The 14671-nt window shown below is 47.0% G+C and overlaps 1 protein-coding gene across 2 annotated transcripts in view; it reads left to right on the forward strand.

Moving 5' to 3' along the window:
* Positions 1-14671, forward strand: part of CSMD1 (CUB and Sushi multiple domains 1) — a 1871666-nt gene that overhangs the window by 1520085 nt on the left and 336910 nt on the right. For both annotated transcript variants that reach the window (XM_072763911.1, XM_072763912.1), the window contains exon 18: positions 6370-6558. In XM_072763911.1, the coding sequence (XP_072620012.1) occupies positions 6370-6558 (189 nt within the window). The remainder of the gene's footprint in view (positions 1-6369; positions 6559-14671) is intronic.

A 14671-nucleotide genomic window follows, 5' to 3' on the forward strand; every position in this document is an offset into this window, starting at 1 on the left:
GAGTTTTGTGATCTTCAAAGCATGATCACGCGGTCTGAGGATTGTTTCTGTGTCCCTGTGTTTGATAAGGCCTAAGCCTCGGGGGCGTGTGCGTGTGGCCTGCCGTGACCCGCCTTTGCCTCCTTCTCTTGAGGGATCAGTAGGAGAAGATGAAAGTAATCACCCAGATGGCCCCATTAGCAGGGTAGTGGTAACTGTGGGTGTCTGACGCTTATGATCCCTTGGGGTCTAGGATCCTCCCCCTTCCTGCTTGAAAAGGGGAGCATGCTGCGAGCTCTGTAGTCACGGGACAGGAGGGCCCTGGTTGCTGGCTAAGGTGGGTCAGGTCCCCATGGCATCCTGCTGCCAAGGCGCTTAGAGGGGACACGGGGCGGGCGCCAGGGGGGCTCAGTACTGGAGCACCTGCCTTCAGCCCAGGGCGTGACCCCAGGGTCCCGGGATCGGGGCTGCTGCTCCCTCTGCCTGGGTCTCTGTCTCTCTCTATGTCTCTCACATAAAATCTTAAAGAAAAAATAAGGGGCAGGGATCTAAACCCCATGCCGCCTTCTGCCCGGGGAACCCCGAGTCGTCCTTTGAGGAGCCCCAGCATGCTTATGACGGCCTCTGAAGGGAAGGGCGGAAGTTATATTAGGAAAGTATTGCCCGGTAGCACATTGACTGAAGCTTGACTGGTTATCATCGCAATTATTAATCAGTTACTCTGCTTTGGGGGAGAAACAAGGACATGTGCAAAACCAGATGAGACGGGGGACACGGCTTAGGTGTCAGGAGGTGAGACGGGAAAGTCCTGGGGCTGCGACCCAAGTCTGCGGGCTGGCCCGAGCATGCCTGCCACCTGCCACTGCACACCGGGTGTTGCTTCTGCTGCTCCTGTGGCTGCAGGGAGGCCGAGGACCCTCAGGAGCCCTGGAACCAACCCAGACAGGGATCCCTGGTGGGAAACCATCCTGAAGGGGCACGTCACCAGCACTGGTGCTCCCCTGGGGCCCGATGGGAGTGGAGGCCCCTTGGGGCAGCTCAGAGCTGGGAACACCTGGTGGGTCTGCAGGGGGGCGACTGGAGGGGACAGTGGGGGCCGGACTCAGCTCGGTTGGCCAGAGGGAGAGGAGGCCCCAGATGGGGAGGAGGACGGCGGGGCCCACAGAGGGAGGAGGATGGCGGGGACCACAGAAGGTGGAGGATGGCAGGGCCCACATGGGAGAGCCAGGTAGAGGCACATCCTCCAGGCAGATGGGTAGGGAGGTGGGCCAGGGTCACCTGCATATGGCAGAATGAAGAGCAGTTAGTGCTGCAGAGCGAACAGCAGGAGGAGAAACCAGAGGCAGACATTTCCCACCCCGTGACGTCCTGACCCTCCAGTAGGCTTTGCAGAGGTGTGTTCAGAAGCCAGGATGGATGCAGGGAGAACCATCGCAGTTGTGCATCCAACACTTTTTTAAAAAATTTGGCTCCCTGTGACCCAGATGATTTATATCAAATCATTTATGCCTTTTATAATGAATAATATGTCTCATCCCCCTTTCTTATTTTGTCATAAATGTTTTGACACCATAAACCTTCCTTGGTAACTTAAAAAAAAAAAAACAACTTAAAGAAAAAAGTTATTAGCGATCCCACTTGATGCCCTAACATACAGCTTTGCAGAAACAGCCGCACTCTATTCAAGGCTGACGTAGTTGTGCAGAGCTGCAGTAAGGTACTGGGAGCTACCATAAACAGCACTAATTTCCACTCTTTTTTGAGTCATAAGGCAGGACTGAAGTCGTTTCTTCAAAGTTTTCCTAAGAGCTTACCTAGAGTTGTGGTTGGGCTCTGGGTGCTCAGTCTCAGCAATCACAGATCTTATAAGTACAGTGTCCAACTACGGTCTGTCCTTTTATTACTTCATGAGGAATGTGATGCAGCCCTTCTCCATCATAGTCACTGTAGCAACCCCCACAGAATAATCACATCCTTGCTGTGTCTGTAGGGCTTTGAGCCACCCCTTTAAGAAGCATGATGTTATAGGAAACTGGAAAATTAATGGATGTCTCAGGTAACGGGTGCTTTCCATTTCATTTTAGGGCATTTTTTGGAAATACTTTCAGAAGAATGTTTTAAAAAATATTTCAAGCAATAAGCAGACCTTGCCTCATGTCTATCTATATAATTTATACATTTTGCAATTTCTTAAAATTGTGAAAGGCAAAGAAGTATGTTTTTCAGGGTGTGTGTGTGTGTGTGTGTGCAGATTAGTTTCTGAAATTTAATGACTTTTCTTAAGATCAGAATGAAAAACTGAGTGGGATGTAATGGATATAGGTGCCATGCAGATGGAAAATTGGACACGTTGTGGTCACGGGTGTACAGACGCAGGAGAAGACCAGGGAGAGGGGCGTTGGGTGGCCAAGTCGGTTGAGCATCTGCCTTCAGCTCAGGTCATGATCTCAGGGTCCTGGGATCCAGTCCCTCGCCCCTGCTCAGCTTCTCCATGTCCCTCTGCCCCTTTCCTGCCTCATGTACACTCTCTCTCTCAGATAAATGAATAAAATCCTAAATAAGAAGAAGGAGAGGAAGAAAGCAGACTAAGGCTTAGATGTGGATCTGTGAATAATTTACCATGACCAGTTGAGTTAATTTCTTGGCTTATTTCCTCCTATGTAAAATGGGATTGTCACTGTTATTTCAAACTCACCTTTGGGAGATACTCAGAATATCCATCCCCTACTTGGACTAGAACTTGTATAAAACTGGGGTAAGCAGAATTTTCCTTCTATCAACGTATGTCAATACAATCTGCACATGGATAGCTTCAAAGTCATCAACTTCTTTGATTCATGGACAGATTTGTTCCATCATTCATGTGACAGGCCAGGGGACAAGGAGCGTATTTATGTCCCCCGTGTCAAAACGTGCATCATTCCTTAAGTTTCAAGGAGGAAACAGCTGGGACAGGATCAACTAGTATTCAGAGTCTCAGCACAAGCTACCGATGCCAGTTTGTCTTTGTATTATGAGAGCTGGATGCAGAAAACACTCAAAACCGTGCTCTAGAACATTCCTCCTTCAAAGTACAGTGGCTTCCTGTCCTCACAGAGTCGCTTGTCATTGGAAGCATCTCGTCCTATTGGGCCACACGGCCTATGTTGTGCTGTGTTCTCCCTGCATATGGTGTGTTTCAGGTGAATTGGCCATCAACTCACTTCTAATCCTACCACTCAACAGACATCCTGCCTGTATATCCATTCAGATGCATTTTAATGCAAAGGGCAATGACTGCACACTTCACAACCTCATGTTTTTGTCCATTATTTTGTAAAAATAAATGAACGAACGAATGGATGAATGAATAAATAATGGAATAATTTTATGGCTTCAACAACGTATTTACCTTTTAGTTCACTTTTACATGTAAGAAATTCCACATTTGTGTTTTCTTTTTCTTTCTTTCTTTCTTTCTTTCTTTTTATTTATTTATTTATTCGTTTATTTTTATTTTTATTTATTTATTTATTTATCTATTTATTTATTTATTATTTATTTATTTATTTTTACACATTTGTGTTTTCTGTGCTTTGGTTTCCTCTGATTTTTTTTCCTTCCCTACAAATTTTTTGTGGGGAAAAATTTACAATTTACAAATTTTGTTATGAATGTTATTCATTAATATATTATTCTCACATCACCTAAAATGATAATTCTTATCCTTTTTGTCTGCTGCAGTAAGTAGATTGCTGTTTAGTGACCATTGGAAACCATTTGACAAAGTAGAACAAAATACTTAACTGGTTTGTCAGGCACCTGGGAACCAGTCCGTTTCTTAGGCAAAGCTTCCTTGGAGGGCATTCTTGTGTTAATCTTGTCACTACAAAATCTATCTGCCAGCAGCATGTACCCATCCTGTGCAGGGCATGCACTATACATGATCTCTAAAGTGTCATGGGAGAGGTCACAAACATTGCCTTAGGATACGAATGTGTGTGGAGGAAGAAACAGAGAGCTGCAGATGGGTGATGGGTTTGGGGACTAATGATGCCCAGTTCCTTGTGGCAGATCCGACCTTGTGCAGGAATGGAAAGCGTGCCTGTATTTGCCCCCACGCTTGGCAAGAAGTCATGACAGTTACATCCTGGTCTCTAGGCAATAGGCACATGTCTTTTTTTTTTTTTTTAGGAAATTAGCTAAAGTGTTTAAGAAAAATTTCTTAGGAAAAAATGGTGATATATATATATATATTTTTTTTCACATTGCTTTTTCTCTTCATTGTTTTATTTATTTTTTTCCTTTGGAAACTTTCACTGTGATAGAGTCTTCCATTTTTTACCCAGTATAGCCAGACTTTGAAGATAAGCACACAGATTTGCAAAGGGCAACATCTGCTTATTTTGTAAACCATGAAACCAACTGCCGGTTCAGGGTGTTTCCCCAAATGACCTCAGTTCCAATAATTGGATAGAAGGACTTAGCACTTACTGAAAGTTCACGGTCGCATTCATTATGGGACAAGACCCTAATTAGACCAGCGGGGGGAAGAGACACAAAGGCAGAATCTGGAGAAGAGCTTCCTGCCTGCAGATTCTGGTTGTAAAGGAGTCGTGAATGGTGTCACCTCCTCCTAGCCACAACGTGTGACAGCATGCACAGTCCTGCTAACCCGGGATGCTCATGGAGCATTTATGTCCAGAGACTTTATTGGTGTTTCACGATAGAGGCATCACTAATGGAATCGTTGACCACGTGGTTGAGCTTAGTCTCCAGCCAACCCTTCCTTGTAGGGTAGCCTGAAGTCCCATTAGCCCAGGGTCACACCGTGAACAATAAAGACACTCTGAGCACTCAAGAAACCCAGTAGGTTTACATGTGACCTCTTAGGAGCTGGACTTCTCTGGGAAAGCACATTCTTCACTACCTTTTTTTTTTTTTTTTTTTTTTCAGTAGTGGCTTAGCTGTCCTGCTTATAATCTGGTGCCTATGGAACCACTTTTGTTATAATAATGAAGAAATATTGTCACTTAGTGTTTATTTTAAAAAGTCACCCCTTAGTTGTATATCCTGCATTTGACTTAATGGGAGAAGGTATGAGGTAAGGTACATCACTCAAACTTTGGTAAAATCTATGCAATGATCAAAAATGTTATCCCAGAGATCTAAATAAGATCTTTGGGGACTAAGCAGTCTGAATAATGATAATGATTTCAGATTTTTGACTAATAGCCCAAGTCATAATTGGTTGTTCTGAGCCTTATTGAGAGAGTTGTGTATAGCTATGGCAAAGTCTTTTTTATATTTCTTTGTTTTTCTTTATTTTTTATTGGAGTTAAATTTGCCAACATATAGCATAACACCCAGTGTTCATTCCATCAAGTGCCCCCCTCAGTGCCCGTCACCCTGTCACCCCCACCGCCTGCCCACCTCCATCTCCACCACCCCTCGTTCGTTTCCCAGAGTTAGGAGTCTCTCATGTTCTGTTTCCCTCCCTGATATTTCCCACTCATTTTTTTCTCTTTTCCCCTTTATTCCCTTTCATTATTTTTTATATTCCCCAAATGAATGAGACCATATAATGTTTGTCCTTCTCTGACTGACTTATTTCACTCAGCATAATACCCTCCAGTTCCATCCATGTATTTCTTTGAATACATAAACGTCACCATGACATCTTCTTCCCCTATTCTGAATTTCCTTATCTCTCCAAATGTATATTCTAAAAATAAAGAGAAATCTCAGAGACAGAGAAAAGAAACTCTTATAATGACATGATCATAATTACTTGACTTTTTATAGCACTATACTTTTTAGCATCTTTTAGCATAGGCTAATTGTAGCCATCATGAAAGTGGCTGACTTAAGAGCAAATTTGAAAAAAAAATGCATGGATGTATAGAATGCAATTTTAGAAAATCAAATCCAGTGCAGTTTTTACTTGTATTATATGTGTACGGACTTGGGCGCATGTGTGCATGTCTATGAAAGTTGAAGTGTTAGCGCCAAAATCCATCTGGAACATAAAATGTAATGAGAAGGGAGAGTGGAGGGCTAGAGATAAAAAGCAGGAAAATACAGGCTTCATTTAATACAGTTCATTGGTTTTCAGACTCTTAAGAGAAGTAAAATTCACATATCAAGGCATTATTCAAGTTTGTACTGATTACATGTCATCTGGTAAATAGTTAACAATGTCCATCTCTCTACAGAAAAACAGATACGTGAAAGCGTATTGGTTTTGTTTTTGGGTTTTGTTTTGTTTTACATTAAAGGATTGTTGGATTCACTTGAATAAATTCCCAGGTAGGATAATGTCTCAGAATATTTTATATGTATATGGGACAAATAATTATTCTATAAACCAGAAGAGTTCCATATGTAATGTACTTTTTTCTGCGCATGCAGGTGTGACTCTAGAGTCAGATTCCTGCCTTGACCCAGGAATCCCTGTGAATGGCCATCGACATGGCAGCAATTTTGGCATCAGGTCTACGGTGACTTTCAGCTGTGACCCAGGCTACACACTCAGTGATGATGAGCCCCTTATCTGTGAGAGGAACCACCAGTGGAACCATGCATTGCCCAGCTGTGATGGTAGGTGGAGGTCCACGAAGCAGGGAATCATAAGGAAATGTAGAGATGTGGAAGTAGACAAACTCTCTGGGTGGTGTATGTTGTATTTTACGGGGCAGTAGGATATGAAAAGTTGTACACCTTAAAAATATTTCCATCTAATGCTTGAAGTTTACCTAGCACATTTTTCTATGAGGTGGAGCATCTGTTTAGAATGCAACGTAAATAAACTATGGGCCAGCCTTCAACTTTGTCCCCAGACATGGAAACTTCTAGAGCTTAGTTATGCACACGCTCTTCCACTTGGCATTCGTTGAAAATAGCACGTGAAGCAGGGTACGGAGTATGTGTGTTCTACGTCATCAGACCTGGCTTTCCTCTGAACCAGGTTCCAGCATCCAGCAACTACCTGGAGGTCTGAGCTCCCACCCCTGGTGGACCGCTCTCCCTGAAGGACTGGGAAATACTTTCTCAGGAGATCCCCGAGTGGCTTCTTGGTTCTATCAGCCACTCCCCCTGCCCCGCTCAGATCGGCTCTTGGAGGTCTCAAAGCAAACACCATTCTTGATGATCACGTGACTGTACCTCTCAACCTGACGCTATGCAGCGTATAGTCACTATGACCAGAGACACATATATGTTGCTTGTGTCCATTTGCAAACTAAGTAAGGGATTTGTCCCTTGGCCATGAATATAACCATATTATAAAATTGTTTCCATGAAAAAAAAAAATAACATTTTCCCAATAATATTTTTTCAACAATGTTATAATGTGGTTGTTATTTATGGCTTACAGAGAACCCTAATGTTAATTTATCTATAGAAAATATCACATTTAATAGCAAACTGTTATAAAAAGTCCCATGAAAGTCAAGAACAGAACAACTTTCTCAGTATCAAAAATATTACTTTACATTATGCAGAAGGTCCTTTTAAAAAATATTTTATTTAAATTCTACTTGCAATAAATAAATAAATAAATAAATAAATAATGAATTCAATTTGCCAACATAGAGTATAACACCCAGTGTTCAGCTCATCATGTTATGTGGAAGATGCTGACTCATGCAATAATTTAAGAAAATGATATAAATTATAAATATTATAAAGAGAGGACACTCGGGTTTGGGCAGTGCTAGTAGAACCAACATTCAGGATAAACCTAAATCAGTGGATTTCCACAAAGGATACGGCATATTAGAAGTATAATATCTATATACACAAAAACTTTCAGGAGTACATCTAATAGGAGATAATGCAGGCTTATCTTTGTTTTTTTTTGAGGCTTACCTTAAAAGAATTTCAAAGTTCATGATAGAATATAAAATAATATCCTAATAAATGGGAATACTTAGTACATTTCTAGATGGTGGGAATGAAATTTAAATATACAAATTTTCTACAAATAGATTTTTAATTTCAATAAAGTCTTAAATAATTTATATTTTGAATATAAAGTCATAAACATGTTAAAAATTGATCTGGAAGACGAGGGCCTCTGAATAGAAATAAATATTTTTAAGAATGATAAGAAACAAATCTATATGGGATCAAAGCATCCCCAAAATTACCTTTAATTAAAATAACATGAAGTCGGTGCAAAAACACTCAGATTGGTGATGTCGCGTAGGGATTCCAGTAACAAACCAGCGCCTATGCAGGAGCCTAATTTGTCAAAGTTATTCCAGATCCGTGAGGAGGGATGACTTGATTCATAAATGATGTTGGTCCACTTGGATATCTGGACACAATCAATGGAAAACAGTGACAGATTTCACTAGATGCAGATTAAAAGTTCTATGATTTAAGAAGCCAGAGGTAAAGGCTCCGCCTGCAGAAGATAATTGCTCAGCCTAAATGACACGATAAATGACTCTAAATCATATTATCGTACAGATGGATAGAGGGGAACAGCGACACACACGAGACACCGGATCCGTGGGGAGAACACATGCGGGCTAGTCCAGAGGGAGACGGGAGGTCCGTCGGCACTTTGGGGTGTGTCTGCTCAGACGCGGACCCGGGAAAGGCACATAAAACAGAGTAATTCCTCTCCCCTGCTGGGTTTACCAAAAAGTAGGAAGGTCTATGGGATCACAGAGCTGCCTGTCTGTTCTGCGCTGTGGCTGCACCTTGAGAGGATGTACTCTTTTTGGAGGAAAGAGATAGCAAGTCACAGGACTATGCGGGGTCATGTGTGAGCATTTGCGTGTATGTAGCGATAGGCACGTTCCCAGTATTTTGTAAAACATGACTGAGAACCGTCTTTCTACCACGGAGACCCCAACACTCTCCCGTGCAGAGACTGGCAGGCCGTAGGGAGGGGAAACGGAGACTTTCCATTTTTATCTCTACATTTTTCTGGCCTTAGGTGAATTTTTATCGTCATGTTTTATTTTCATAATTGGAACTCTGATAATGAGAAAAATATATAAAACTTACCTGGTTAAATAAACAGTGTCAGAAGGATACTAGCTTCTGGACTCATTAAGATTTTGTAAAATCTGAGAATATCCTAAATAGTATGCAAAAATACTTACTTTATTTGTAGAGTTCTTTATTGGCAATAATTGTAATGGGGACACTGAGTGTGACAAGGGTCCATCCCTCCAAGTCCTTAGCTGTTATTCATGCATAACTGAACATCAATAAAAAATATTGATGAAATCACTTAATCCAAAATTTGCAACACGTTAATCATAGAAGTGATTTTATTGGGAGAGTTACCTGACAAGCAAACACATGACTTTACTGGGCGCCGCTGTGCAAGTTTAATATCGTGTTTTTATTTGGGGGCTAAAGCTGAGAATGGAGTTTGGAAGTGGAGCCTAGAGAAGGTGCTCCCTGGTTTCCATCCTCGTGTGGGGTGGCTTGGGCGAGCGGCTGCTAACGCAGGGCCTCTCAAGTTCTGCTGACTTTTCCGGCAGAGCTGGGAAGACTGAAAGGCTGAGGGCCCTGATGGTGATCTAACCTCGGTGATCAAGCGCCTGCTTCATTATAGGAAAGTACACGACAGCCTTCCAGTTAACCAGACTGGATCTGGTAAAGAAAACTGACATAAGCGAGCGAGACCTGCCCTGACCCGGCTGAGACCTGGGGTTCCCACTGTAAGCCGGAGCCTTCTCCGGAGACAGTGGGGTCCTGGCCTGTACCCCTGATTCAGTGGTGCTTGGATGACTCCCGCCACTTCCTTCGTGGGATGGTCCCGTATCTGGCCCAGGCCGACAGCCGGGGCCGCCTCCTCTGTCCACGTCTTGGCCTCCTCGTCCCGAGGCAAAGCCAGGCAGGACTTGGCCTCTGAGTGTCCCTTTGCGCTGCATTGCCCTGCGCCCCTGCCCCAGGACCCGGAGACACTGCACCTGGAATCACGCCAGGCCACTAGCATTATTGACCTTTTAAACACCCGTTTCTCCGGATACATGGGTCAGTCGCGGTCAGTCATGGTCGGCTCCCCCAGCCCTCTGCAGTCTGCCGCAGCCCGTGGGGCTGCCGTGACCCGGTGCCAGGGCTAGGCGGCCTCTGAGCGACAGAGGCGTACTTCTCCCTGTTCCGGGTGATGGCCGTTGAGGTTGGAGGGACTTCATGATGGACTTGTCGTGAGACCCGTTCTAGGCTGCAGACGGCGTGTCGTCTCACGGTGGAAGGGCCAAGGGCGCTGCGCGAGCCCCATTTACAAGAGCAGGAATCAGCCCTGAGGAGCTGCTCGCGGCACAGAGACCCACCTCCTGGCACCATCGTGGGGGGCATCAGGGATGCAGCATGAGTTTTGGGGGGACCCCAACTTTCCAGTCGTGGCCTATGCCTCAACATCCACCTCATCATTCAATACAGTCTCCTCAGTTGCATTTTAAGGTCATGGGGACAGGAGTTGAAGGACTCACGTCAAATAGAGCCCTTGAGCTGGGAGTCCCGCGATGAGTAGAATAACCCAAAGTGGCCAACCTGCGAAGAGGCGCCTAGGGAGCGGGAAGGAGCCCACAGACATGATGGCACGTTCCGCACATTCCTGCGGGGTCGGTGAAGTAGGGTGAGTGGAAAATGAACACCATGCTCAGGAGGAAATGATCTAGGAGAAAGGATGTGGGGTTAGATGGAGAAGGGCCTCCGGTTCTCTGCAAGGAACTGACATAGGAACAACAGCATGTGTCTGACATTTTCCATAGAAAATAAAGCACATTAGATTCATGCATTTTGACTCTTTTATCTTGTCCCAACTTAAATTCACACACGTTTGAAATTTAACACTTGTAGGGGAATTTGTAGCATAAGCTGTTTGCTTTGCTTTGGCTTCGCTGTTTCAGATAATAATGGATTTATGATAAAAGGCTATTAATAAATGTGCAAACATGGGGAGATGTTAGAGTTTGATATAAGAGTTGTTTTTGCTGCATTTTCAAATCTTAAGCAATCTCTCTTTTATTTAATTAATTAATTAATTAGTTTTTTTCTTATGCAATCTCTTAACCCCCCTGGGTTTTTATTGTGACAAACGAACATCAATAGAATATTTAAACCTTTAAAAATGCATAGCTAAAATAAATAAATAAATAAAAATAAAAAAATAAAAAAAATTCACAGCTATGGGAATGGAAGAAGAAATACAAATTAATTATAATATTTTATATCACCATGACCAAAATAAAATTATCAGTATCTCTCCCAGCTCCGTAGCATCTCTTTATTTTTAGTATTCATGCCTTAGCAAACTCACAAGTTTTAAAGAAATCATGTGAACATTCAAGTAAACTGTTGCCTTTATATTTTGTGAAAGACGAGTACAAGGAAAAAATCCTTGTAAATATTTCATTCAATAAATATCTCGTTGTTGACCCTTTTCACAAGCACACTTTGGAAGACGACTATACGTGCAGCCACACAGTGGAGGAGTTTATCCTCTAGCAGCCTAGAGACCTGAAAGACTGATTTTTACTTATTTTTCAAATCAGCCGGTGAAATAGTGTCTTATTAGGCACAGGAAGAATGCTTGAGAATGGAGAGGTGGCAAAGATCGTAGTCACAGTTTGGAAACTTGGAAGTCTCTGAGGCAGATTTCGAGATGCGTCTTGAAGGACGGGGTCGAGAGGAAGGACGAGTCCAGGAGGGTGAGAGGAAGGCCAGGGACTGGGGGCAGGAAGTCAGTCGCTGCGGATGGACGCAAGGTCCCGGCTCGTTCACAGGCCTTCGTGCTAGTCCTGCAGCACGGACCCGATTCCTTCGGCGGGATTCAACCCGGGGGCACCACGTCCCACGGGGCCCGGAGCTTCCCGTGAGGAAAAGCCGAGGACCAGGGCAGGGCTTGGAATGCAGGCTCCGCTCACGGAGCAGCTCAGCCATCCTCCCTTCTATTGGTAGGGATTTTTTTCCATGTAAAATTTATTTAGGGGAACAAAAGTATCAGTAAATACGGATGCATGAATGAGGGAAGGGATAAAATCAGTGACTCTGCAGGACGTGGAGCGTCCATGGATAAACGGAAATAGGATGTGACCCTTTTAGGTTTTTGCATTAAGCAGGACTTTAGTAGCAGCTTAAAGCAAACCAGGAAAATGGAGAAAAAGAAAAGACAAACACTTCGGGCAGGATGCTGCGGGCTCCCACCGTTAACCTGCTCGTGGGAGAGGCAGGAGGACAGGGCCGGAGTGTAAGTCAGGCGGGGGAGACCCGCAGCTCCCGGACAGAGGCACGTGCGGGCCGGGAGGGCCTCGATGAAGACAGGACCACCCAGCAGGCCGCGTCCGGCAGGGGCGGGGGCGGGCAGCGTGACTCACCTGTGCCTTTGAGGTCTGTCAGCGTCAGCGTTGTCCTGGGAGCTGGTGCCCTGGGAACCTCAGAAGGCCTCCAGGAGAGCGCGGCCTCCTGGCCCCAACGCCCCCAGCGCTGTCACCCCCGGAAGAATACCTGCTTCTCCTGCACGCGGGGCCACACGAGCGGCCGACGTGGGAGCCGGGCTTTGGGGCTGCAGAGCTGCCGCCTGCACCCGGAGCATCGCAGGCCCGTGGCCGGGGTCCGGCAGGAGAGACCGAGGACGGGTGCCAGGGGGACATTGCCTGCGGGGCCTGCAGGCTCCAGCTGTGAAACGCCCCCGTCCCTGTATGTGTCCTGGGGGCTCATGTCCTGGGGGCCCACATCCTGGGGGGTGTGCGAGTGGCCATCAAGCACCCCAGCAGCCGCCCGGACCCCTCTCACCTGCACCACCTGCAAGTTCTGAGAATGGGCCACGACTCCCCTCCCCAGGACGGGTCGTGCTCCGGAGCCTGACAGATCACGTGTCTCTCCCCAGCTCAAAACCCTGGGGGCAGGGGCTGTGGTCGGGCAGCTCAGCGTTGGGGCCCCAGGAACCGGAGGCCTGGCAGGGCTGCAGCAGGTGCTGCAGGAGGAGGACTAGGACGGGGCCCGGATGGGTGGGCGGCCCAAGCAGGGGCCCCCGGACTGCAGCCCCGCACCTGCCCGTCCTCCGCCCGGACACCTCCCGGTGGTGTCTCTGGCCCTCGGCGCGGAGAAGGTGACATAAACAGTGTAATTCGAGGAGCCGTGACCCTAAAGACAGCAGACCTGAGACTTTGCCGTGGTTTTGATAGCCACCCAGAAGGGACCCCACGGGTAGGATACCGACGATCGTCGCTCATGTCACATGCAGGGGTGTCCGCAGCTCCTCGGAGGGGCTCGCTCGCGTCTGTGTGACGTGGTTGGTGACCCCGGGGGCAGGAAAAGCGAAGTCAGGACTCCTCCCTTACTGTCTGCCCTCTTACAGCTCGGGCCAGGGCCCCGGGCCGTGCTCCGCGCATTGAACTCTTTTCCCAAAAAATGGGAGAAAAAGCGGCACGCTGTGCAGGCGCCGCTGCTCCTCGGGGACCTGGCTGAGGTCGCTGCTGGCGGGCGGCCCTGCTCTGCGCAGGTCCCTGTGGGCCCGGCGCCCCTCCCGACCGCAAGCGCCCATCCCAGGCGCGCCCCAACCCCATGCAGCTCGGAAGCATCCTATTCTTTCCCTGTTTCTTGGCCTCGGCGGCGTGCATCGCCCTCCAGCATCACGTGCAGTCTGCTCTTCTCACGACTGGGGGCACATGGCCTCTTCAGCCGGACCGGTGACTCCGCGAGGACAAGGAGCTTGGTCTGTCCGCGCGTCATGTCCAGCGCCGAGGGCAGCGTCCGTTGGATGAGTGAATTCCCGATGTTACAGCAATAACACTGCTCTCATAATGAGACGTAGAGTCCGGGTAATTTTAAGATGTGAAAAAATCTTACGTCATTAAAATATCCTAGAATTCACTCTGTTTTGCTGATTTTTTTTTGTATGACTCTTCTGGTTCGGTCGGCACAAAGAGATCATCCATTCCCTAAAACCCCAAATGAGTGAGCACAGGGGAAGTATCGCATCTTTCAACCGAATTAGCTGAGTCTTCTGCAAATATTCCTCACGGAACCGGCTTTCGGGAGACACGGTTCAGGACCTGCGTATTAATAAGAAAGGTTATTCCAGGTGTGAGCCGCCGAGGGATGCACTTACCTCGGCCAAGAAAGGAAGCGGGGATGCGCGTGTGCACACAGGCCGTGCTTGACAATGCCGCCGCCCGCGTGACCTGCGCCCCCGACATCTCCACTTCCCACTCGACATCGTGTGTGACTTTTCCTCCTACTTCACAGCTGAGTCTCCAAGACACACCGAGCGGGCCAGGCTGCGTTGATGAGGGTTGAAACCCACTGAAGCGCTGCCTGGATCAGCAGCTGCAAAACATGCAAACCTGCCCCGCTTCTGACGCCGCAACCGACAGCTCCAGCAGGAAGTGTGTGGGTGTGTGTGCGGGGGGACGGGGCGCAGGTTTGTTATAGGGAGTTGTCCGGCCTCGTGCTGGAGACTCTAAGCCCCAGGACCTGCGCCGCACAAGCTGGGAGAGGGGAGCCGACCGCGTAAGATCGAGTCTGAGGGCTGGCGGGCCCGGGCCCGGAAAGAGCCCGTGTTTCAGCTCAAGGGTCGTCAGGTAAGGAGAGCTCCAGCTCCTTTGGGGACGGTTCAGCCTTTTTTGTTCCTGTCAAGCCTTCAACTGATTGGGCAAGGCCCACCCACCCTGGGGAGAGCCGAGCGCTCACACAACCTCGTGCAGGGGCGGCCTTACGGAAATGCCTGGGAACCCCACGG

Source organism: Vulpes vulpes, chromosome 7, assembly GCF_048418805.1.
Source record: "Vulpes vulpes isolate BD-2025 chromosome 7, VulVul3, whole genome shotgun sequence".
Classification (NCBI taxonomy): domain Eukaryota; kingdom Metazoa; phylum Chordata; class Mammalia; order Carnivora; family Canidae; genus Vulpes; species Vulpes vulpes.